The sequence below is a fragment of the Bidens hawaiensis genome, unplaced genomic scaffold (genome assembly GCF_021521415.1).
Source record: "Bidens hawaiensis isolate Kalapana, Puna unplaced genomic scaffold, B.hawaiensis_p1.1 tig00012724_1, whole genome shotgun sequence".
NCBI lineage: Eukaryota > Viridiplantae > Streptophyta > Magnoliopsida > Asterales > Asteraceae > Bidens > Bidens hawaiensis.
Genome location: NW_027492052.1, coordinates 52,162 through 80,117, shown reverse-complemented (window position 1 = coordinate 80,117; position 27,956 = coordinate 52,162). Strand labels below are relative to the sequence as shown.

The following is a 27,956-nucleotide window of genomic DNA, read 5'->3' as shown; positions in this document are numbered from 1 at the left end:
AGTTCAACCACATGATGTAAAACTATCTATAATAAATGTGAATAAAGTTGGGTTATGTTTTCATCGAACATATGTGTGAATTGAAGAATAAAAACATAAATTTAAGTTTTCGATTAGGAGATCCTTTTAATTTGGTGTTCGAAAGTGAAATAAACGATGAAAGTTCACAAAAAAAGTTTGGATTCGAAGCATATAACAAGAAAACAAAAGTTCTAGATATTAAACCCGGTCTTATACTATTGAATATATGATATTTCACAAAATTCCAATTAAACATTATATAAACTTACTAGGTTTGAAACCCGTGTATTACACAGATTGAATACAGTAAATATTAAGTAATTACTAATGAAATGCTTTAGTAATTCAAATAAAAAGTGATGCTTTTTAGCTTATCTTCAACCTTCTGAGAATATAACTACTAATAGCTTATACAAAATCCTGAGTCATATGTTACTCATGATTTCCTCAACAAGGTAGCCAACCGAAGCATACGATGAACCGCCCTCAGCCGTTGTAGCCCTACTCAGTTTGCTCATCTCTTTCACTTTTGCTCTCACCTCGTTATCCTCCATTACTCGCTTTATTCCCTTCTCTATCTCCTCGGCTTTGACGATGACTATATTGGCACCGGGATTAAACAAGTCGATCTTGTAATCCAATTTCAAGTCAACCGCCAATCCCAACTCTACCATTGTTTCAAATGCATTCAATTTTTGCTCAGCATACATAGGCCATGTAGCTATTGGGACACCGAACCATATGCTCTCCAGTATCGAGTTCCACCCGTAGTGGGAGATGAACCCTCCCACCGCTTCATGTGCCAACAACGACACCTGTGGCGCCCATCCAATCACTTTTCCTACTCCCATTGTACGCTCCAGGAATCCGTCAGGAAACACCCCATCATAATTATCATCGAGCCCTTTCGATGACTGGTCTAGTGAAGGAGGTCGACGTAGGGACCACACAAATCGGTGACCACTTTGTTCTAAACCACGAGCTATCTCCTTCACTTGGACCTCATTAAAAATTCCCATGCTCCCAAAACACAACACCACCACCGAAGATGGTGGTTGACCGTCCAACCACCTAATCACATCCATGTCATCAGCTTTTTCTGCCACCCCGTCTAGATTTAGCACGGGTCCCACGGGATACACAGGCGGGAAGTTGGTGTCAGGAAACGACTTGATTGCGTGTGTTTCCAACTCCAAGAATGTATTAACCATGACCCCTTTAACCTTTCTCAAATCCCAAAAAGAACAACCCAAAAAGTCCCACGCGTCTTGTGTTTGGTACTCCGTTGGAAAAGCCTTCATCGGCACTGGATTAACAAAACTCGGAACAAGTAACTCGCCTTCCGAGTCACTAACCATCTTATCAATAACATCTTGGTTCTCATCCACACATAGTGTCTCCAAATACAAGTTAAAGCCAAGAAAGGCAGCATTAGAAGTGTAAAACACGTATGTAGGAACATTAAACTCATCAGCCACATCTAGCATGCTGGTGCAGAATACGCGACAAACCCAATGAGCCTTCTCGAACCAGGTTGATTTATCATGTCAGCCACGATATTTCGTACATTTTCGCAATTACTCTTGAAGAGTTCATACAAGGAAGACAAGAAGGCATTGGGGTCTATCTTTAATGGTGTTTGCACTTGAGGGAGTTCAATGAATTGTATGCGTTCGATAGGATTTTTAGCCAATGATTCGATGTAGGCCGTGAGAGCTGAGACAGGGCTAGGAGGGTTTATGAGAAAAACGTTTATGGAAAGTCTTTGATCGCGGTTCACGAGTACTTTCGCCATCTCAATGGCGGACATTACATGACCAACCGCTGGGGCAGGGATGAACACAAGGTTTGCCATTGATGGTTTGGTTTGATTCAATCAAATTATGTAAACTAAATGGAGTCTTTTAAATCATTTTGGACACCATGTAATGTTATATTGTATATTTGCAATTTGCAATGGGCAATCTTAGTATTTCATTAATAAAATTTGCTTTATTGTCAAGATATGAATTTGGGTATTAATTACCATATGATTTTTTGTATATTCCCAAGGTATTATCAAAGTAATATGCATTAAAACTGCATTCATAATTTTCATGTTCATACTACAGACATTAATTATTTATAAAATTAAAGTTTTGTTTTCTTTTGAATGGCTGAATTTATTAAAAGAAAGTATGCATTTCAGTTACAATATATATATATATCTATTTTGAATGACCAACTAAGTAACGTCGGGTTCTCCGTACGTGGCCCCTGAGTCAGGACGGACGGAGCCGGATAAAACCCGACCCCCACGCCCGCCAAACGGCACGATAGCGAGGAGCCGGTAAAAACGGGTAAGATCAGGACTCAAACCCTAGCAAGTCAGGGTCATCCCTCCCTCATATCTCCCATATAAATTGGTGATAATGAGGTTTAAACCCCTTACCTCTCACTAGTAAAGTAAGTGCTCATCATTGAGCCACATCCAATTTATATTTCAGTTAAAGTAATAATATTCATGCAATATCATTAATTTAGTCCATATAATATTATTTTACCTTTCTCCTAAATCATTAATTCTCTGTTACATACATTTATTTTTAATGTGATTACTCACTTATTCACAAGGCCGTGAAAATCGTGAAAATTTTTGGACTGTTAATGAAAAAAATTTGATGTTAATCTTAAATTAGTTGAGTAATTATGTTTAAATGTTAAAAATACATATTTTTCTTTTAAAAATATATATATAATTTTAAAAGATAATAATATTAATAATTCGTGCTTATTGGTGTGTCAGGCGGGGTCGGTTGACAACCCGGCCCTACCTCATAGCCAGCCTTGCTTATTCAAAATGCTCATATGACACATGTCAATTGGCACCGCAAGTATTTATTGCTCAACTAAATTATTCTATTTATAAATATCCATAGAGTAATACTATTTTGCTAATGTCTCTCTCTCACCACACAAAACAAAAATGTCTCTCTCTCACCACTTTCTGGGTTTTGTTCACACTTCTTCTGGTAAAATTTCATATTTTGCTAATGTTTGACTTGAAAGACATACATAGTAGTTAAGTTATTTGAATTTATCTTTTTTTTTTTTGTATATTTGATTTCTTTTTTAATGGTTAGATTGCAAGCGTTTCTAATGCAAGAACACAACCAGAAGAATATTGGAGAAGTGTAATGTGAAAGATGAGCATATGCCCAAGACGATTCAAGATTCCCTGAGACAAAATTCAGTTGAATCAAAAAACGAAGATAATAAGAATAATCAATTCGCTAGAGGCTTTGACACACAACCTAATCTCAAGATGTTTACAAGAGATTTTAATCCAAAACCTAATATCATGAATTACAATAACCCTCCTAAGAACTAGAGTTCAACCACATGATGTAAAACTATCTATAATAAATGCAAATAAAGTTTAGAAAAATAATTGGCCATGTTTTAGAAAAATAATGATTTTAGATCAAATAGATTCTAATGGTGATCAAAAAATAATTAGCCATGCTTTAGAAACATAATGATTTTAGATCAAATAGATTCTAATGATGATCAAATTTAAGATGAAATAAAATAATAATAATGATAATAATAATAGTTTGTAACTTAACATTTGCTAGTAACTTATCATTAATTATTAAACCATTAATGAGCATGAGTTACAAAACAAAATACTTTATATTTCACTAATATACCCTATATATAAATAACCAGAAAATAAAAAAAAATTATGTGATTGGTTAGAATCTCTTCTCGCACTTCTCGCAATAAGAAACACTTCTGAAATGAACCTAATCATATATATATATATATATATATATATATGTGGGTGGGTTATTATACAAGAATAGCTTATCGTACATTACGTACACGACCATCCAGAGCGTTAGATTACAAAACACGCTGTGACAGTTTCGTAAATAAGCCAAAACTTGATTGTGATCAAATCCATCGATCACAAATTGATTCTGCTCTAAATTCTGAACTCCTCGTTCTATTGCATTCAATTTTTAAACCTGAGTGAGAGCTTAAAGTATGAAATCTCAAAAGTCAAAAGTAAAAATCAAAATCAAAATAGAACATCGTTGAACATCAAGAATCTTCAAATTGATCAAAAATTGATGATTTAATCAATCGAATTGATGTGTAGGAGGCTTTAAAATCATCAATCGATTATGAAATTGCATAATAATACACTTAATTGAGCTTTATTTAGGGTTTAAATTATTGTGTTAAAACATTCTGAACAAAACTGAAATGTTTAGTTCAAAACTTAAAATGTACAAAAGAAAAGGTTAAGAAGTTCAGTTAAAAAGTGACAGAATTACAGAAATTGTCCTTTATGTATGTATCAAATTTCACTTGTTATCCTTTATCTTTAAAATTGATATGATTTATCCTTTACATTTCTAAATCTAACAACGTTTGTCCTTTAGCCCTAACTCAGTTAGTTTTTCTCATGTAACGTGTGTTACACATGAGGGTTAATCAGTCTTTGTGCTATTTGTTTAATAAATATTCTTAATAATTAATCCACCACCACCAGCCGCCACCACCGACTTCTAACATCTCAGGCACCACCATCACCTAAAATCACCATCTCCTCCCCACGATCTTCCAGATCTAGATGTGCATAAACCAAATAAAAACCATAGCCAACATAAGAGACAAGTGGGTCTTCCATAAAGAAGATGCACTCTTTTAAAAATATTATAAGCAAGTTCAGACACTCATTTACCAACAACGGCCAAGGAGTTAGTTTCCCACTGGTTACCAAATAATACTCCCGGAGTTGTGTCCCGTTAGGCCGTTATCGTCATCAACTCTCAAAACCCACCGTACTTTGCTGCAAGAACTCCGGCGAAGCTCGCTGATATGATTCGAACACCAATTCGAGGTAAGTAAAACACCAATATGCTCGTTTTTGCATTCTGAACAAAAGCCCTGTCTTCTTGATTGTTAATATCCATCTGGATAATTGAAGCGTAATTGAGAACGACTTCGACGTTTATGACAGAGTTTGTTTGCTGAGATGGTGATGGCTTCAGAATCTCCTATTAATTTGATCGGAAACCAAGATAAAAAAAGTGAAAAAAATACATGAAACGGGCTAGAGACGGCACCAGAGGTTGAATGGTGGCCACCTTTCAAATCGGTGTATGTATGGTGATTAAGGGTGGCAAACCCAACCCAAACGGATTGTTTTGGGTCAAGACGGATAAACTTTAAAAGTTAAATGGATTAGGATGGATCATAAAAATTCTTCAAGTGGGTCAGGTTAAAATGGGTTTAAACAAGTTATCCAAAATTTATCTAATTCAAAATACCCAAACTATCACATGCGAAAAAAAACTCATCTGAAACCCAAAAAACGATCAAAACGAAACAAACACCCAGAACCAATTAAAACGAAACAAAAAAAAACAGAAATGAAACCGAAAAACTGACCAAAACGAAACAAAAAAAGTGAAATGCAACCGAAAAGCTAACCAAAACTAAACAAAAACACCAAATCGACCAAACCGAAACAAAACTGAACCGAAATAGAAAAACGACCAAAACGAAACAAACAAAACGGGAATGAAACCGAAAAAGTGACCAAAAGGAAACAAAAAAAGTGAAATGCAACCGGAAAGCCAACCAAAACCAAACAAAAACACCGAATCGACCAAACCGAAACAAAACTGAATCAAAATACAAAAACGACCAAAACGAAACGAAAAAACCGAAATGAAACCGAAAATTTACCAAAACTAAACAAAAAAAGCGAAATGCAACTGAAAAGCGGACCAAAACAAAATAAAAACACCGAACCGACCAAAACGAAACTAAAACACCGAATCGACCGAAACAAAACAAAAAAAAACAAAACGACACTGAACAGAAATAGAAAAACGACCAAAACGAAACAAAAAAAAACAAAATGCAACTGAAACCTGACCAAAACAAAACAAAAACACTGAACCGACCAAAGCGAAACAAAAAAACCGAAACGAAACTGAACCGAAATAGAAAAACGACCGAAACGAAACAAAAAAAACCGAATTGAAACTAAAAAACTGACCAAAAGAAAACATAAAAAAAAAACTAAATGAAATATAGAAACCGGACCAAAACGAATCAAAAACACCGAACCGACCAAACGAAACAAAAAAACTGAAACAAAACTGAACCGAAGTAGAAAAACGACCAAAACGAAACAAAAAAACCAAATTGAAACTGAAAAACTGACCAAAAGGAAACATAAAAAAAACTAAATGCAATTTAGAAACCGGACCAAAACGAATTAAAAACACCGAACCGACCAAACGAAACAAAAAAACTAAAACAAAACTGAATCGAAATAGAAAAACGACCAAAACGATACAAAAAACCGATATGAAACCGAAAAACTGACCAAAACGAAACATAAAAAAAAAAGCGAAATGGAATCAAAAAACTTACCAATACGAATCAAAAAAACTGAAACTTAGACGACCAAAATAAAACAAATGTTACGAAACGAAACAAAAAAACGAAATGAAATCGAAAAAACTGACTAAAACAAAACAACACTGAAACCAAAAAAACCGAGAAATCGAAACCGAAATCATTGAAACCGAGTAGATACCGAAACCGACCGAAATGAAAACAAACAAAACCGAACCGAAAAAAACCCCGAAAACCTCGAACCTGAACCGGTACAAAAAGTTTTTTTTTTTCTGAAGGAGGATGATGGGGGAAACATTTTTGTTGTTTTACATTTTGCATTTTTTATTTATATTTTGAGTTATTATTTTTTTAATAGTTTTTTTGAATATTTTTTTGAGTGGTTTTTAAAACCCTTTGTATGTCAACCTTCACTTGGGTCAAGATGGATTAGTTTTACCCATCTTGACCCATATCCATCCTAACCCTCTATTTTAAAAATCCATCCTGACCCATACCCATCCTGACCCATCACTCAAATCCAACCCAACCCAACCCAACCCAACCCACTCCTATTGCCACCTCTAATGGTAAGGGTGGCAAACCCAACCCAAATGGATTGTTTTGGGTTAAGATGGATAAACTATAAAAGTAAAATGGGTTAGGATGGATCATAAAAATTCTTCAAGTGGGTCAGGATAGGTTGAAAATATACAAGTGAGTTTCATTTATAGGTTAAAATAGGTCAAAACAAAATATCCAAGTTATCCAAAATTTATCTAATTCAAAATACCCAAACTATCACGTGCGAAACAAAACTCATCTGAAACCCAAAAAACGATCAAAACGAAACAAAAACCCCGAACAGATTAAAACGAAACAAAAACGAAACTGAACCAAAATAGAAAAACGACCAAAACGAAACAAAAAAAGGGGTATGAAACCGAAAAACTAACCAAAACGAAACAAAAAAAGCGAAATGCAACCGAAAAGCTAAACAAAACTAAACAAAAACATCGAATTGATCAAACCGAAACAAAACTGAATTGAAATAGAAAAATGACAAAAACGAAACAAAAAACCCGATATGAAACCGAAAAGTTCACCAAAACGAAACAAAAAAAAAGTGAAATGCAACTAAAAAGCGAACCAAAACAAAACAAAAACACCTAACCGACCAAAACGAAACAAAAACACCGAATCGACCGAAACAAAACAAAAAAAACAAAACGAAACTAAACCGAAATAGAAAAACGACCAAAACGAAACAAAAAAAAAGCGAAATGCAACTGGAATCTGACCAAAACAAAACAAAAATAATGAAGCGACCAAGGCGAAACAAAAATCCGAAACGAAACTGAACCGAAATAGAAAAATGACCAAAACGAAACAAAAAACCGAATTGAAACTGAAAAACTAACCAAAAGGAAACATAAAAAAAGTAAATGCAAGTTAAAAACCGGACCAAAACGAATCAAAAACACCTAACCGACCAAACGAAAAAAAAAAAAAACTGAAACGAAACTGAACCGAAATAGAAAAATGACCAAAACGATACAAAAAAACCGATATGAAACCGAAAAAGTGACCAAAACGAAATAAAAAAAAAGCGAAATGCAATCAAAAAGCTTACCAAAACGAAACAAAAAAAACTGAAACGTAGCCGACCAAAATAAAATAAATGAATCGAAACGAAACAAAAAAAACGAAATGAAACCGAAAAAACTGACTAAAACAAAACAACACTGAAACCGAGAAATCGAAATCAAAATCATTGAAACCGAGCAGATACCGAAACCGACCGAAATGAAAAAAAAAACGAACCGAACCCTCGCCCCTCCACCTCGAAAAACTCAAACCTGAACCAGTACAAAACGTTTTTTTTTTTGTTTTTTTTATGAACAAGGATGATGGGGGAAACATTTTAATTATTTTACATTTTGCATTTTTTATGAACAATGTTTTTTACGTTTGCATTTTTTATTTTACGTTTTTTTTTTTGTTTTTTTTATGAACAAGACCTAAATTTTGACCCAAAACGGACCAAAACCAAGCAAAACTACAAGAAGTACAGGAATAATTACAATTTTATTAAAATATTAGATCTAGATTTCAACCAAAATCTATTAATTGTCTTACTTGATCATCTCCAAGATAAAGACATCTCGGGTATGCTTATTATTGAAGATCGTCTCGTTCCTACACCTCCATAGGTTCTAGAGTGTGGTTAGAAAAACCACCTGAAACGCCTTTTGTTTTTCAACACTCGTGATTTCCGAACCCAAATTCAACATATCTCGTATCGAAGAAAACCCCGCTGGAGCAGGGATTTTAAGCCAAATACATACCTAGTTCCAAATAACTTTCGCCAAAGGGCATGATACCAAAATATGATTAATTTTTTTTTTACAAAGCAATTACAATAAAGTGGCAGGCAAACGAGCAACAAGCTGCGTCGCAACCCCCTTTGGCCCATCTTTAGTTGAGGAAAGAAAAATATATTAAAATATAATTAAGAGTAACTAATACAAAATTCGAAGTCAAATGATGTTACTCATGATTTCCTCAACAAGGTAACCAACATAAGCATATGATGAACCACCCGAAGCCACGGTTGCCCGGCTCAGTTTACTCATCTCTTTTACTTTTGCTCTAACCTTGTTATCCTCCATTACTCGTTTTATACCTCTTTCTATCTCCTCGGCCGTGACAATGACAGTATTGGCACTAGGATTAAACATGTCGATCTTATAATCCAATTTCAAGTCAACCGCCAATCCCAGCTCCATCACCATTTGAAACGCATTCATTTGTTGCTCAGCATACAATGGCCACGTAGCCATTGGTACACCAAACCACAAGCTCTCTAGTATCGAGTTCCACCCACAGTGTGTCACAAACCCTCCCACCGCTTCATGGGCCAACAACGACACTTGTGGGGCCCACCCAATCACTTTCCCTATTCTCATAGTGCGCTCCAAAAACCCATTTGGCAACACCCCGTCATAATTATCAGCGAGCCCTTCTGACGATTGGTCTAATGATGGAGGTCGACGTAGGGACCACACAAATCGATGACCACTTTGTTCTAAACCACGTTCTATCTCCTTCACCTGGACCTCATCAAAACTTCCCATACTCCCAAAACACAACAATACCACCGAGGATGGCGGTTGACCATCCAACCACCTAATCACATCCATGTCATCAGCTTTTCCTGCCACCCCGTCTAGATTTAGTACGGGTCCCACCGGATACACAGGCGGGAAGTTGGTGTCAGGAAATGACTTGATCGCTTGTGTTTCCAATTCCAAGAACGTATTAACCATGATCCCTTTAGCCTTTCTCAAATTTTTAAAAGAACACACCAAAAAATCCAACCCCTCATCTAACTGGCAAACCGCTCGAACCACCGTCGTGGGAACCGGATTAACAAAACCCGGAAGAGCTACCTCGCCTTCCGAGTTAGCCAACTCAACAACAACATTTTGGTTCTGATCCACACATAGTGTCTCAATATACAAGTTAAACCGAAGATAAGCCGAAGTAGACGTGAAGAACACGTATGTTGGAAGATCACATTCATTAGCCACGTCTATCATACTTGTGCACACTATATCCACCACAAACCCAACGACCCGAACGAAACCAGGTTCATTTATCATGTCAGCCACAATATTTCTAACATATTTGCAATGACTAGTTATAAACTCATGGAAGGAAGTAACCGGTGCTTTGGAGTCGAGTTTTGGTGGGGTTTGATCTTGAGGGAGCTCAATAAATCGTATGCGTTCGATGGGGTTTTTAGCCAATGATTTGATGTAGGTGGCTAGAGCCGAGACAGAGTAAGGAGGGTTTATAATAAGAACGTTTATCAAGAGGCGTTGATCGCGGTTCACTAATAGTTTCGCCATCTCGACAGTGGATATTATGTGGCCTACTGCTGGTGCAGGGATGAACACCAGATTTGCAAGTGTGTTAGCCATTTATGGTTAGTTTAAACTTTAGACTTTAGACTTTAGAGTTTGTTTATTTGGTTATTATGTCTTGTTACATATAAATAAGATAGAGATATGATTTGTTGAGGTCATTGCCTTGCTGGCTGCTATGAATGTTATGGTCATTGGGACCATTTTGTACATTATCAAGTAGTATTAAATTATGTGATCCCATCTATCAAATAGCTTTGTTTTTTTATTATTGTGTTTTTCAAAACTATATTATAAATATTTATCTATAAAAAATGATAAAGTTTTGGTCAAAGTTAAGTTATTTTATTAGATATGTTAAGAAAACATGAGAATATTATTAATTGTAGATTAGTAACTAAGATGATATTATAATGTTCTAACTCATATCATATGATGTTACTCATGATTTCTTGAACAAGGTAACCAACTGAGGCGTATGATGAACCGCCCTCGGATATTGCTGTTCTGCTTAGTTTACTCATCTCTTTCACTTTTGCTCTCACCTCGTTATCCTCCATTACACGCCGTATCCCCCTCTCTATCTCCTCAGCCGTCACAATGACCATATAACCCTCGGGATTAAACACGTTGATCTTATAGTCCATTTTCAAGTCAACCGCCAATCCCAAGTCCACCACCATTTCAAATGCATTCATCTGTTGCTCACAGTATATCGGCAGTGTAGCCGTCGGTACACCAAACCACAAGCTTTCCAGCATCGAGTTCCACCCACAATGGGACACGAATCCCCCTATTGCTTCATGTGCCAGCAACGCCACCTGTGGGGCCCATCCAATCACTTTCCCTATTCCCGAGGTCCGCTCCAGGAACCCATCTGGCAAAACCGCTCTCGGGTCATCATAATCGTCAGGAAGCACTTCAAATGATTGGTCTTGCGGTGGAGGCCGGCGTAGGGCCCACACAAATCGTTGACCACTTTGCTCTAAACCACATGCTATCTCCTTCACTTGTACCTCATCAAAACAACCCATACTCCCAAAACACAACAACACTACCGAGGACGACGGTTGACCATCCAACCACCTAATCACATCCATATCATCGGCCTTTCCAGCTACACCGTCTAGATTTAGTGAGGGTCCCACGGGATACACAGGCGGAAAATCAGTGTCAAAAAACCACTTGATCGTGTGCGTTTCCAACTCCAAGAACGTATTAACCAATATCCCTTTAGCCTTTCTCATTCTCCCAATAGCACACACCAAAAAGTTCATCCCATCTTGTTTTTTATACAACTCCGGAAAAACTTTCATTGGAACCGGATTAACAAAACTCGGAATAACTAACTCGCCTTCCGAGTTAGCTAGCTCAAGAACAACATCTTGGCTTTGTTCCACACATAGTGTCTCAAAATACACCTTAAAGCCAAGAAAAGCAGCATTAGAAGTGAAAAACACATATGTCGGAAGATTAAACTCGTTAGCCACATCTATCATGCCCGTGGATGATATGTCAACAACGAACCCAACTACCCGACCCAAACTAGTCTCATTTATCATGTCCGCCACGATATTTCTAACGTATTTGCAATGACTATTGATGTATGCATAAAACGACGTAAAGGGGGCTTTGGAGTCTAGTTTCGGTGGTGTTTGATCTTGAGGGAGTTGGACGATTTTTATTCGTTCGTTTGTGTTTTTAGCTAACGATTCGATATATTTAGTGAGAGCTAAGACGGAGAATGGCGGGGTTATGAGAAGAACGGTTATTGAGAGGCGTTGTTCGCGTTTCACGATTGATTTTGCCAACTCCATGGTGGACATTATATGGCCTACTGCTGGTGCTGGGATGAATACTAGCTTTGCAAGTGTGTTAGACATTGGTGGCTAGTTTTAAGGTACTTGTCTTTTGTTTATGTGATTATGTTTGATTGTCTATAAATAAGATAAGAGTTTTGATTTGTTGAGTTCATTGCATTGCTGGCATCACTCAATCATATGACCTTTGGGACCATATTTATGTCACAAAAAATATTTTATTATGTTATAGTTTCAAAAAATGCTAAAAGTTAAAGGTGTCTTTTTATAAGTAAAAAAAATAGATTTATGAGTAGAATTAAAGTGTGTGAGTTTTCCGTTCTAAAAACTTAATAACTATCACTCATTAAAAGCTAGTAGGTCTACTAGTTCTGATTTAACCGATGCCAACCGAACTAGCTAAAAGTTGGGTTTGTGGCCGAATTTGTCTAACTTTACAGTTTGGTGATAACAAAATTGTTTAAAAACAATCAGACAAAGCCTTAATAGTAGGGATGTAATTGGTACAGTACCAGTACTGAGGTACCATACCGAAAAATATCGAAACTAAAAATGAGTGAAACCATGTACCGAAGAGCATACCGATTTTTCTGGTTTAGAACCGATCGGTACCAATACCATAGAAAATATTGAAATATAGTGAAACTGAATGGTACCGATATCAAAAACATGAAAAATGAGTATTGATACCGGTACAAATTGTGTTCGGTTAGTACCGGTTCAGTACAGTATCTGTGAAACATGTTCATCCTTACTTATATATAGTTTTCCCATAAAAATACTAATAAAATAATAATAGTAATAATAATAATTCAAATACCAATAGAATATTACTACTTTTTAAAAGATGCATACAAAAAACATCATTAATTTAAGGAATATTGGATTTTAATAATCCCTATTAAATGGTATTGGTTGATAATAATCCCTATTTATTTTATCGCCACTGGCGGTCCCAAATTTAAAAAAGTTGGTTTCCAATGGTCCCCCGTTAAAATTGACTTAACGGCGTTTTTCTGAATTTCAAACCAATGTTTTAGGGCTTTTGATCGTTAGGAGGATACGAGTCGATTGATGTAAACGTAGTTCAAAACAGTGCTTCAAAATGACGAAACAATACTTCAATTCGGGTGTTTGAACTTACAATTAACCAAATTCAAGTTGTTTGGCTCATTGTTTGGAGCTAAGTTTTATATCATTCGACTCACATCTTCCTTCCGATTAATAGCCCTAAAAAGTTAGTTTGAAATTCGGAAAAAAGTATAACGTCGTTAAGTCCATTTTAACGGGGGACCATTGGGGGGCAACTTTTTTGAATTTGGGACCGCCAGTGGCGATAAAATAAATAGGGATTATTATTGGCCAATATCATTCAATATGGATTATTAAAATCCAATTTTCCTTAATTTAAACTCCAAAATATCATCATTCAAAGGTGTGGGTAACACTAAAACTTGGTCACCAAGAAATGGACCACTTTTAAGTGAAATGGTCTTCAATTCCTCATATATCATGTATTTTATTAATTGATGAGTAACTTAATGTAATGCACCAGGTAATGTAGTGTTTGCATCTACAATGTAATAAATTATTCATAAGTCATGTTATTTAGAACTATCATTTTTACCCGAAATCTTACCAGAATCCGAAGTCATCTAACCGAGTTAGAAAATACTCGAAAAACTTGAACCCAACTAACCCAAGCCTTAATGGGTCGGTTATCAGGTCACCTTTTCCTAGATAAAAAAAACGATCAGAAAAAAAACCTAGCATTTATTGCCTTTAAATTCACATGTGTTTTGTTTTGGAGTAGGGATGAGCTTTTTCGGTACCGGTACCACCGCTACATAATTCGGTACCGAATCGGTACCAAGTTTTTAGTTTTCGGTATCAGTACGGTACTGGTATTTCCCAAATTTTACACGAAATACCGGTACCAAACCGAACATTTCGATACCGATACCAAATATTTCAATTTTTCAATATCGGAATTTTCAGGGTCGGTACCGGTACCATCCCGAGATCCCTAGTTTGGAGGCTATGATATTTGGAATATAAAGGTTTGGGATTATGGTTTGACTTTTGAGCATTATCAATTTATCATAACATATTTCATATAATCATATAATGTTAAAATTTTGATGATAATTTTGTTAAAAACATTTTTTTATCATTTTTCATTTAAACCCGAAAACCAAACAACCACGGTATCCTGAACCCGACCAACCTGAACTATAAATGGGTCGGTTCTCGGGTCATTTTTTTCCACCTGAAATTGGTAAAAAAAATCTGAAGAATGCTCCTAATGTTATTAAACCACTCCTAGCGGTTTTAAAAAAATTATCCGGCCACTAAACCGCCCGGTTCGGGTTTCAAAACATTGTTCTAACTCTAATTATTAACACATAGAACCATCACCAAATTTTATAAAAACAGCCAAAAAAAATACATCCAAACTCCTTACACAAAACACATGCTACACATTAACTATTCTTAACACGCCAGCGCGGTTCTACTCTTTGACCGCCTTCCATTGAATAACTTGTGTTACTCCTTGTCCTTGATCCTTGACCTTGGAATCCCGTTGCAGGCGGGTCATAGTTTTTCTTTGAAAACTGTGTTGCAGCAGCCCGTGCACCGGCTATGGCTGCTGCAAGGTTTGGTGACGAGTCCTCGTCCGGTTTGGATTTGTTTGGGCCGTATTTAAGGCCGTGGGCCAGTGACCCTGGCTTTAAAGATAACGGGTTTTGTGGGTCCGGTAGTGGAAACTTAACCCGCATTGGTGGCTCAACTGGAGATAGACCTCTAAGTGCTCCTTCAAGAATCTATATAAATAACAAAATTAAAAAAATTAATAAAATCGTAAATTACGTTTTAGTCTGAAAGAGTTAATCTGGCATTTTCCGTCACTCTGGTTTCATTCTCGTTTCTAGGGGTGTGTGTATAACCGAAAAGATTGATCTGAAACCGTAAAAACCAAACCAAAATAACCGAACCGAAGCAAAAACCAACAGTTGGTTCCATGTTTATAAAAAAACTGAAATTTCTGTTTGGTTTCGGTTTTGCGTGTAACTAAAACTGAAAAGACCGAACCGAACTTTTAGATTTTTATTTTTTTATACTAAATTTTAAGTAGTTTATAATAGTTTATTCTACAATTTAACATAAATAAATACTTAAGCCCAAATATATAAATATAATAATCAACTAATTAAAAACCAACAAAAATATCTAAATTCATTATTTTTAGCCAACTTTTTTTTCGACTCAAAGGCTTCAAGCCCATATGATAAAACCGAACGGTTTTCAAAAACTAAAAAAACTGACATTTCAGTTTTTGGTTCTGTTTTAGTCCAAAACCAAACAGAACCGACCCATGCACACGCCTACTCGTATCAAATGAGAATGAAATCACAATAAATAACATAAACGCCAAATTATAACTTTTGGACTAAAAAGGTTTTTTTTTTTTTTTTGTCAAACCATATGGACTAAAACGTAAAAATAACTAACAAAACCAGATTATTCAGGCTAGAAATTTTATTGTTACCCTTTTTTCCAAGTTATAGACGCCTTGATATCCACGCATTTCAAATGGTACAAGCAATTTCTGCACATATGTTAAACAAGTTGCATATTAGTTACTAAAAAATGACGATAACGAATATCGTTTAATAAACGAGCAAGAAGCGAACCTGTGGTTGCTCACATAGCCAACAAAAAGCAGTTTGTCCCTCCAGCCTAACCTGCAAGAATAACACATAAATAATATTAAATCGGTGTTCATGTAATTAAACTAAAAAATGTTGTGTAATGTAGTTGCTCTCGTCAACAAAAAGCTCAAAAAAATCCGAGCTTTTTCGAGTTCGGGCTCTAAAATAAAGCCCGTTAAGTTATCGAACCCAAACTCGAGCCTTGTGTATTTTAATTTTTACTTCTTTTGGACTTCTATGTATTAATTTCACACTACACAGCCTAGCTCGAGACGAGCTTTGGCTCGTTTTAGGTACTACACGAGCTCAAGCGGAGCTTAGGCACGTTTAAGGTTTTTCTCAAAATATAGAAAAATAATTATAAATGCTTATAAATCTATACTATATAATAAATAAAGCTTTCTAATGCCACATGTCATCACTAAAATGTTCCTTACAAAAATTTTCCCTCCTCTCTTTCATATTAAATACAATTCCTTTATTAATAGTTTTGCATTTCATTTTTCTCTTTTTAATATTTTTTTCTTAATTTAAAAAATTAAATACCAACATAAACATGTTATTGTTATATATAAATATATTGTATTGGTTATTAATATTATGTATTTATAAGTAATCAATTTTCACGTTGATTTTGAATAATGATTGCAAAAATCAAGGTTTTAAATCTATTATATATTAGTTATTTAATATTAATGTTTTATAAGAAATGATATTATTGAATGAAAAGGTAAGATTAACTTAAATTTAAAATTTCAATAAACTTTAACTTATTAAATATATATGATTGTTTACTTAATTAATTACAAGTTTTTTTTTCTTTCAAACCCTTAAAAGAAAATTCACTATTGATGCATTCTGAGTGTTTATGTTAATATAAACGTGTTGATTTCTTTATCTGGTTAAAGTATCAAACATGGTTCAAGTAAAGACAATTTATGATTAGAATGAGTTTCGGTCACGGGTTGGTTTAAAATAACCATTTATAACTTCTTTTTTAATTGATTATTTAATCAACTCATCATTTATGTTAAGTTCATCATCTTAAAAATTCACAAAAATATAAACACCAGACTACATGTTTTGGTTTTCAAGTGGATAAGAAAACTTCTTATATTTGGAATAAAATGTTAGACATTAGCACATTGTTCATCATATGACAAATTGTCAATTGTATATCCTTCCACTATTGAATATTTCAAAAAATATATATATACTATATAATAAATAAAGCTTTCTAATGCCACATGTCATCACCAAAATGTTCCTTACAAAAATTTTCCCTCCTCTTTTTCATATTAAATACAATTCCTTTATTAATAGTTTTGCATTTCATTTTTCTCTTTTTAATATTTTTTTCTTAATTTAAAAAATTAAATACCAACATAAACATGTTATTGTTATATATAAATATATTGTATTTGGTTATTAATAGTATGTATTTATAAGTAATCAAAATTTTCACGTTGATTTTGAATAATGATTACAAAAATTAAGGTTTTAAATCTATTATATATTAGTTATTTAATATTAATGTTTTAAAGAAATTATATTATTGAATGAAAAGGTAAGATTAACTTAAATTTAAAATTTCAATAAACTTTAACTTATTAAATATATATGATTGTTTACTTAATTAATTACAAGTTTTTTTTTTCTTTCAAACCCTTAAAAGAAAATTCACTATTGATGCATTCTGAGTGTTTATGTTAATATAAACGTGCTGATTTCTTTATCTGGTTAAAGTATCAAACATGGTTCAAGTAAAGACAATTTATGATTAGAATGAGTTTCGGTCACGGGTTGGTTTAAAAATAACCATTTATAACTTCTTTTTTAGTTGATTATTTAATCAACTCGTCATTTATGTTAAGTTCATCATCTTAAAAATTCACAAAAATATAAACACTAGACTACATGTTTTGGTTTTCAAGTGAATGAGAAAACTTCTTATATTTGGAATAAAATGTTAGACATTAGCACATTGTTCATCATATGACAAATTGTAATTGTATATCCTTCCACTATTGAATATTTCAAAAAATATATATATACTATATAATAAATAAAGCTTTCTAATGCCACATGTCATCACCAAACTGTTCCTTACAAAAATTTTCCCTCCTCTTTTTCATATTAAATACAATTCCTTTATTAATAGTTTTGCATTTCATTTTTCTCTTTTTAATATTTTTTTCTTAATTTAAAAAATTAAATACCAACATAAACATGTTATTGTTATATATAAATATATTGTATTTGGTTATTAATATTATGTATTTATAAGTAATCAATTTTCACGTTGATTTTGAATAATGATTACAAAAATTAAGGTTTTAAATCTATTATATATTAGTTATTTAATATTAATGTTTTATAAGAAATGATATTATTGAATGAAAAGGTAAGATTAACTTAAATTTAAAATTTCAATAAACTTTAACTTATTAAATATATATGATTGTTTACTTAATTAATTACAAGTTTTTTTTTTCTTTCAAACCCTTAAAAAGAAAATTCACTATTGATGCATTCTGAGTGTTTATGTTAATATAAACGTGCTGATTTCTTTATCTAGTTAAAGTATCAAACATGGTTCAAGTAAAGACAATTTATGATTAGAATGAGTTTCGGTCACGGCTTGGTTTAAAAATAACCATTTATAACTTCTTTTTTAATTGATTATTTAATCAACTCATCATTTATGTTAAGTTCATCATCTTAAAAATTCACATATATATAAACACTAGACTACATGTTTTGGTTTTCAAGTGGATAAGAAAACTTCTTATATTTGGAATAAAATGTTAGACATTAGCACATTGTTCATCATATGACAAATTGTCATTGTATATCCTTCCACTATTGAATATTTCAAAAAATATATATTTCTTTAGTGAACGAATTGCACCAAAAAATGAGGTCGTTCAAGAAATTAGCAAACATTGTTATCCTTGTTTTCGGGAGATGAAAATATTACCATTTTTCAAATGGTATCTATTAGACATAAAATGATATGTTACAAGAAAATATTAGTTTCATGATGTTTTAAATGACCTTAATATATTAGGTTGTCAAGTCATAGGTTAACCATAATAGCCGATGTTATGTTGCTTAAAATATTAACTAGAAAATTGGTCTATGCAATGAAGCTAAACTACATATGAATATATACGATAATCGTGCTACAGAAGCTGAAATCATATTCAGAAGTAATATTGGAACTTCGTTCTTAAAAAAAATCCTACCCTTTAAATAAAATAATTAATTTCAAATAATGAATTTTTCACTTTATTTTTGTTTGCAATGAAGATTAATAAAAGCTAAGGTCAATCATTATAGATAGCTGGTTTGTTTTTTAGACAATTTATTTTAGCTTATGATCAGTTATGTGTTGCATTATCTAGAGTTAAAAGCAGAAACAATGTGAAACTATTAAGTTTTGATATAGAAAGTAAAGTTATAAATAAAACTACAAATATTGTGTACAAATAAATATTTTGAAATTTATGAATTTTGTAACAACTTTTTATTTCCAAATTGTGTAATTTGTTCTACCGTAATAATATATCTTTATATTTTTTGAAGATATTTTTTGTATTTTACATTGTGTTATTATTTGCATAAAATTATTTATTTAATCCGTGTGCTACATGGGTAGCTAACCTAGTTAATTAATAAATAATAAACGAGTCGAGCCTGAGCTTGAAAATACAACTTACAAGCCGAGCTCAAACTTTATAAAAAGAGCTCGATCCAATTATATCATTTGACTATAAAAAGTCAACTACAGAGTACAGATGCATACCCCTTGAGGAACATCCTCCCATGATGTAAGTTCTTCACATTTAACGCATCCAACCACTTCGACACAACCTACGTAAACAATACAATTTGCATGTTTTGATAAAATTACAAAAACAAAAAATAATAAGTTAAATGCACAAAAAATATATACACCTAGCAGCCTTGAAACCGGATAATGTTCTGGGAACTTGAGATCGGTAACTCCATCTAACGCGTATATTTGTCTGTAGAAATCCTCCATGGCTTTGATCGTTTCAGGATCCGGGATCTTACCAGCAGCATGAATCCAAAGGCGACCTTCGAAACGTTTACACAAACAAAAAATAAGGACATTTAATAGTAACAGACTAACAGTTAGTTATGACAGTTTTTAGGTACATTTTGCATCACTTGTGAAAAAATATATTAACAACAAAATTTAATGTGATTTAAGAATGCAATATATACACTTCAAAATCAACAAGCTTAGTATTGAAATCTCGAAATCGCATCTTTATTGACCAGATTAAGTGATGAACTCATAGGGTGTGCATGAAACCGAAAAACCGAATAAAAACAAAGACTGACGTTTGGTTGTATGTGTTAGCAAAAACCGTAAAAACTGAACCGAGCCAAATTTATAAATTTTCATCTTTTATTTTAAGTAATTTATATGAATTTAATAAATAAATAACTCAAATATTTTAGCGCGTATGAATAATAATCAATTAATTATTAATTAACAAAATGATTCAGACCCAAATTCATTATTTTGGGTCAAACTCTTTTTCGACCCAAAATTTTCAAGCTCATATGGCAAAAAATCGAAAAAAAACCCAAATAAAAACCGAACGGTTTTCAAAAATTCAAAAACCGAAGTTTCGCTTTTTTATTTGGTTTTAGACCAAAACCAGCCCAAACCGAAAACACCAAAACTGAAAGATTTTCAAACATTTAAAAACCAAAGTTTCGGTTTTAGCCTAAAACCAGCCCAAACCGAAGAAACCGAAAGGTTTTCAAGAATTTAAAAACAAAAGTTTCAGTTTTTGGCTTAGTTTTAGCCCAAACTTACCCAAACCGAAACCGAACCAAACCCAAACCAAGCAATTTTCAAAAATTCAAAAATCAAAGATTTTGTATTCGATCAATTTTAGCCCAAAACCGACCTAACCCAGACCGAAAACCAAAAAAAGTAAAACCAAACTGTTTTCAAAATTTCAAAAACCGGAGTTTCTATTTTTGGTTCCGTTTTAGCCCAAACGGAAACCGAAAAAGTTACCCTTTTTGGACCGAACCGTACACGCCCCTAATTTTCACACAATTTCCTAAACAACATTATTACAAAATAACAGCTTCAACAATAATAATACAAAACAAATAGTATCAATATGTGTTCTAAAAAAACTTTAAAGTTATAAGATTTCAATAATACCTGTAACTGGTGAAGGCCACGATCGACCTTCAATACGTTTGATTCCGTAAAAATTTAAAATCCAAAGTTTCGGTTTTTGCTTCAGTTTTAGTCCAAACCGAAACCGAACCAACCCCAAACCAAGCAATTTTCAAATATTCAAAAACCGAAGCTTTTGTTTTCAGTTCAGTTCAGTTTTAGCCCAAAACCGAACCGAACCAAACCCGAACCGAAAACCAAAAAAAACAAACCAAACCCAACTTTTTTCAAATTTAAAAATACCAAAGTTTCTGTTTTGGGTTCCGTTTTAGCCCAAAACCGACCCAAACCAAACCCGAACCAAACCAAAAAAAAAAAAACTAAAGCCCAACTGTTTTCAAATTTTAAAAAAACCGGAGTTTCTGTTTTTGTTTCCGTTTTAGCCCAAAACCGAACCAAAAAAAGCCAAAACCAAAACGGAAACCGAAAAAGTTACCATTTTTGGACCGAACCGTACACACCCCTAATTTTCACACAACTTCCAAAACAACATTATTACAAAATAACAGCTTCAACAACAGCAATAATAATAATAATAATAATAATAATAATAATAATAATACAAATAGTATCAATCAATCAATCAATTTATTCTAAACAAAGTTAATAGTACCTGTAACTGGTGAAGGCCAAGATCGACCTTCAATACGTTTGATTCCGTAAACAAGCAAAGAAGCCCATGGCTGATGCATTGTCAGACATGGGTTTCTGTATGTCACGTCACCCCTGCTACCCATTGATTAATTTGATTGTATTATTATTATTATTATTATTATTATTATTATTATTATTTTGGAATTTGGATTTTAGGGTTTATATGGATTTTGCCCCAAATATTAATTATTACCTTTTTTTTGTTCTACTGTATGCAGGCACTCTATAGTCTATACCCACTTTTTAAAGTTTTTATCTATTTTTTTTTTAAATGTCGACTTAAAGTTTACAAATCGAGTTGCTTGTGTAAAAGTTCGATCGAATTAAGCTTAAAAGAGCTTGAGCAGGAGTCTAAAAGTAATTTTGTTTAATAAACTAGCTTAAGCCGGTTCACAGGCCTAAAAAGGTACTCGTTTATTTACACCTGTCGATAAAAAGTTAAGTAAATATATATATATATATATTATGCTATATGTAAAAGTATATTTGAAAAAAATATATATAAAATAATTACAAATATATAAAAATTTATAAGCGAGCCGAGCTCGAGTTTCAAAAACTACTCACGAGCCGAGCTCGAGCTTCAGAAATAAAGATCGAAACAAGCCGTTCTCGAGCGCGAGCCTAGTCAAGCATGGGTTGGGCTCGGCTCGGCTCGACTCGTTTGCACCCTTATTTTTGGGTTGAACCGACATTTTCCTCCCAAAATCCAGCTTTGGAAATAAAGATCGAAAAAAGTTGATTTCGAGCTCGAGCTCGAGCTTGAGCGCGAGCCTAGTCAAGCTTGAGTTGGGCTCGGCTCAGCTCGTTTGCATCCTTATTTTTGGGTTTAACCCAATACCTTTTCATCCCAAAATTCATATGTTTAAAGACTTTGTCTTTAACGATAAACCACCATTCCATCGGTTTTTAAGTTTATATTAATATTTTATTTTTTATTGTTTTCTTTATTTTTATGTAACGTTTTAGTTTTTTCCTTCAATTAAATTTTGAGCGTATAATATTTATGATAAAGTTTAAACTTATTGTTCTATTTTTTGTATTTTATTTATATTATAAGGTAAATCTTAATAAAAGTTGAGTTAATAAAAAAAAATCAAGCATAACTTAAAACATACTATTATCTATATCATCTAAAAGTGTATATTTTATGTACAAATTTTTTAAAAATAAATATATGATAACCACGCAAGTTGAGTGAGTAGCCCTTACACACCGCCCCGTCTCTCTTAAATAAGGGTATCTAGTACCGAGTACGGTTACCGATTTGCAAGTACTAGAACTCGGAAAGGGGGTAAAGAAATGGACACCGATTTAAAATTTAAGAAAGAAAGAAAAAAAGAAACTCTTTTTGTTAAGTTGCGGTATAAATACGCAAACCAATTTAAAAAATATACACGCCATATTATTTCCTACTATCCTACTCTCTTTTAAACAAAAATACACACATCTATGATCTAACCATGAATCCAAACAACCAAGTAAACCAAAACAATAATGTCAACCGAGTGTGCTTATGCAACGGTTCACACCTCCTTCCAACCAAATAGGATATCGATACCGATTCAATTTCGTTGAGCTGTAATCACCATAGAGTCTCTTTTTTGTTTCGTAAGCAATGGAGAGTTTCAAGATTGTATTGATACCGTAACGAATGAAACCAATACCGTCTCAACAATATCGGTACCACGTTGATTCCAATATAATAACATATGTACCATCGGTTATTGGTGATATTCTTTTTTATGGTATTCTATAAATATACAATATGTGTCGATATCTTTTTAAACATTCGGCCTAATAGTATCTTCGTGTGTCATAAAGTGTTCGCTTTCAAAAATGTCGAAGGTTCAAATTCCATTGCAAATATTGGTGTAGATTAAATGTGGCTATAGCCCATGTGTATAAGCCCAATACACATTTGGACCAATAGGCCTTTTATCTTTAGTCAGGCCTTCATCTATTCATTAAACACTCACCAATTCACAGTCCACTGGATCGCCCTTGTGGCCCATAGAGATTTATATTGGACTTAATATATTATCTATGTGAATTTGACTTGTGCATGTATGCAATTTGACAAGTGTTTTATTTTAATAGCGTTTGAAACTATCTAAATACCCGAGTAAGTCTTTTGAGGAGGAATGTCAACTATCTATATTGATTTTGACGTTACATGCATGATTCGCTCAGAAACATCATTACGAAGAAAACTCATCACCGTGGGAAACTCACTTAAGTCAATTTTCGAATCATATACCATTAAATATGAAGCCTCAATCATCACCCTCACCCTCATGTAATTAAACCAAAAGAACTACATTTTGGCAAGTGGTTTAATTGGTTGTTTTTGCTATTTGATTGTTTTAGGCAGGTGTGCAATTTTATAATTGGTTTCACTTACACAAGTTTGCTGTTTGGTTTGCTTTATTTGGATATACGTATGTTTGCAAATCAAGGGTCTCGGTTTCCACCTTTGAGTTGATGATCCATGATAAATTGTAACGACCGTCATAATTGGCACCCGTTTAGACACGATAAAACCTGTTTAACAAAAAAACTGTGCTATGCAATTTTGTACCTTTTTAAAAATAATTAAGAAGTCATACGCTGATGAAAAAATATGATTTACACAATATTTGATACGCATTTTTTTATATATCATATACATATCCAACACCGGATAACCAATAACTATTCATAGAACATCTGCGTGTCTTGACTTTTTTGAAGTCAAACCGTTCGTAAACTATACCGAATTTTCCTTGAATATACCGAAGGATATCCATCAAGATGGAAACATGGGGGCATGTTTGTACATTTATTGCCAACAGGTCACAAGTATTATGGTTACACGATTTTATTTTTAATACATTTTTTATTCCCATGAAGAGTTAAATATAAACAAGTTAGACTAGTTTGATAATATAAACTAGTTATATGCATAAAACTGAACTTATAAATATTCTTGAGCATTTAAATTTAGAGACTCTATGTGCCGTTATTTTAATTTAAAACAAATATATAAATAAATATGGTATAAAATATTTCTTTTTTACACAAATATGAACAAATAAAAAGAGTTGTTAAAGAGTAAAAAGCTCAAAAAATGACACTATGCAAGAGCTATAGCCGGACGGGTGGTACCGGGTCTTGTGAAAACGCTAGACCCTTACCGTCTTACGGGGGCAGAAAGCTGTAGCGATCCCACGTCGGTTGTGAAGGAGAACGAATGGTTTTTTATAAGGAGGTTGTACCTTCACCATCACAGGTACTTTTTAAATCAATGAGACGATGGTGCAGTTACAGTGGATCGTTACAACCATATTTCAAAGCTCTAAAATAATTTAAAATTTTTACTATTATCAATCAATCATATTATTTATATTTTGTATATATTTAATATTATGTGATAGTAGTTTTGTCATTTGTTAATTGTTATATATAGTTGTAAAATTATCTATACATAAATTGGCCTTTACATATATATGTAACTTGGTTTTTACCTTTCCTATGTGTAAATTTGTGATTACATATATGTAATCACAAAATAACATATAATACATAGTAAAACTATCATTAAATTGCATTAAGTATAAAAAGTAGTTTTTAAAATTCTTTAAAACTTAGTTTTGATTAGAACTTACAACTATAGCGTAATTACATACACAACGTAGTTACATTATTTACGAGAATGTCACCACACACCCCACGTATACTTAAAACTTTGATATTTATATTGATGTCGTTTTCTATATGACACTTATACAGATTAATTAAAGTTGTTAATAAATCAAACTTTGTCCTACGACTTATAATTATTTATGTACAATATTTTCACCTTTTCACACATGAACTCATTCACACACAAGTAGTGTATGCGAAAGTACCTAAACATTTATCTATGATCATGACTGTTTTGATGATATTTCATTTTATAATCAAAAGTGTAATTTAATTTACAAGTAGGATGTAAATACATATGAATCAAGCGATGAATATATGTGGGACTTGTTGACGTGGTAACTAAACAATATTCGAGTATGAAACGAACTGTGGGATCGATTATAAATCTTTTTGCGTATTTATATATGGGAACGCTATTACGGGATTTCACCATCCCCTAAGATTTCACAGAGACAAAAATGAACCTTTAAAATATAAATTTTATATGTTTAAAAGGTTTCATTAGTATGATAATAAATTTTTATAACAACAAACAAAACAAAGTCATATCGTGTGGCTCTATTGGCATTTCTGGAAACAAAGTTGTTGCTCAACTATTCATAATCCATACTCCTTAACAAGTCGTTTTCTCAATAGCTTTAATTGTCAATCTATTAAGTATTTCATGTGACATTGTTGATCGTTAGTAGGACCTTAAAATTAACATTTAAACCCAAATTAACGAGCATACGGTAAACTAGTGAAAATTCTTCATGTCATGCAATATGAAAAATAAATGTATTTAATAATAGACGAATTGGATTTTAATAATCTCATCTTAATACAGTTGGCCGATAATAATCTCAACTTAAAAAATAGTTGTCACCGGACCCAAGTCCCCAACTTTCACACAATTTGTTTTCATTGGACCTTTATTAAAAAAAACTTAACGACATTAAGTTTTTTCCAAATTTTAAATTGATGTTTTAGGGATTTCGATTGGAATGGTGATACGAATCGATTGATGTAAACTTACCTTGAAACGGTGCTCCAAACAACTTAATTTTTATTAATTAAAAGTTCACACACCGGAATTGAAGCATCATTTAGTTGTTTGTACCACCGTTTTAAGATAAGTTTGACATCAATCGACCCGTATCCTCAATCCGAACGAAAACCTTAAAACATCAATTTGAAATTATAAAAAAAAAAAACTTAAAGCCGTTAAGTTTTTTTTAACGGGTGTCCAATGAAAACAAATAGTGTGAAAGTTGAGACCGGTGCCAACTAGTTTCTAAGTTAGGATTATTATCGGCCAATTATATTAGGTTGGATTTATTAAAATCCAATTTGCCTATAATAGTATTAGTTTAATCACACATGATTTAATTTTGTATAGCACAATACTAACTCAGATTTAAATATATATTAATTTAATTAAGTTAAATATTTGAGAAGATATTCCTAATTCCTTTATTTCTTGTAGGCCATAAGGAGACTTTTTATATTGGTTTTTTTGGCCATACCTATATTAACTTTCCGAGAAATTCCAAGTATCTTGATTTGAAATGTTTACGCGTTTTCATTAAATGAAAGTGACAACAATATATCATCATTAGAATTAGCAAATAATAACATAAGTTTTTTATTAGAGTTGTGTATATATCCTGATCATATATTGTAATTTGTATACTCATAACACCTTTTAGAGAAAAAGGTTTTCTTTGTTCTTACCTACATAAATGATTCTAACTGTGATCATGTTATATTCAGAAGCCGTCCTCATGGTTTTTATCAGGGTTTATACGGGTCGAATAGACAATACATGCACATAGAGCTATAAACAAGCGAATGCCCGGTGAACCGTCTGGTGGAAAGTTAATTTATGTTATTCTGTTTAATAAATGAACGAACATAAACAAAAAACGACGCTCGGTAAACTTAACAAACGAACACGAACAAAGACTGCGTTCGTTCAATAATGTTCGTGAACGTTTGTGATCAATGCATGTGTTCCTTTACGTCCATCTGGTTAGGCTAATATTGTATTAGCATGTTACTATTCATATTTTATTTATTTGTTTTACTATGTAAACTATTATGTTTTGATTATTGTGAACTGTAAGTTTTTCGGGATAATTTGGTGTAATTCTGAATTTGTGTTGATTTATAATTATTATTCTTGTATTAATATGTAATCTAATATGTCTGTTTGTCTGTCAATGTCGTTTCAGTTCGTTGCCCATAAGAGTCGTTTATGTTTGTCTAGTCATTAGTATCCATATAAGCTATAATATCTCGTTCTTGTTCAAATTTTCACCTTAATTAATCCGTATACGCACTATACGACTCGTTATAGTCATATACTCGTCGTATAGGTGTCATATGATGTCTAGATGTAAAACCTTGGTGTCTAAACGTCTCATGCCTTCTAATTACAATAATATATATATATAACTAAACCGGCTATCCAATCTACCGTCTTACACACTATAACTATACTCATAAGTTA

The 27,956-nt window shown here is 32.9% G+C and overlaps 1 protein-coding gene and 3 pseudogenes across 1 annotated transcript; all 4 read right to left on the bottom strand.

The window, feature by feature from the left end:
* Positions 1 to 446: 446 nt before the first annotated feature.
* LOC143541912 (anthocyanidin 3-O-glucosyltransferase 2 pseudogene) lies at positions 447 to 2,031 on the bottom strand (annotated as a pseudogene).
* A 6,920-nt stretch (positions 2,032 to 8,951) lies between these two features.
* LOC143541903 (anthocyanidin 3-O-glucosyltransferase 2 pseudogene) lies at positions 8,952 to 10,574 on the bottom strand (annotated as a pseudogene).
* A 136-nt stretch (positions 10,575 to 10,710) lies between these two features.
* LOC143541902 (anthocyanidin 3-O-glucosyltransferase 2 pseudogene) lies at positions 10,711 to 12,364 on the bottom strand (annotated as a pseudogene).
* A 2,215-nt stretch (positions 12,365 to 14,579) lies between these two features.
* LOC143541901 (uncharacterized) lies at positions 14,580 to 21,886 on the bottom strand. Its single transcript, XM_077034593.1, has 6 exons — positions 21,738 to 21,886; positions 19,849 to 19,992; positions 19,697 to 19,764; positions 15,871 to 15,921; positions 15,726 to 15,785; positions 14,580 to 15,000 (listed from the first exon to the last, which is right to left on the bottom strand). The coding sequence occupies exons 1-6, from the start codon at positions 21,859 to 21,861 to the stop codon at positions 14,659 to 14,661; spliced, it is 789 nt and encodes a 262-aa protein (XP_076890708.1). The 5' UTR covers positions 21,862 to 21,886; the 3' UTR covers positions 14,580 to 14,658.
* Positions 21,887 to 27,956: the final 6,070 nt, after the last annotated feature.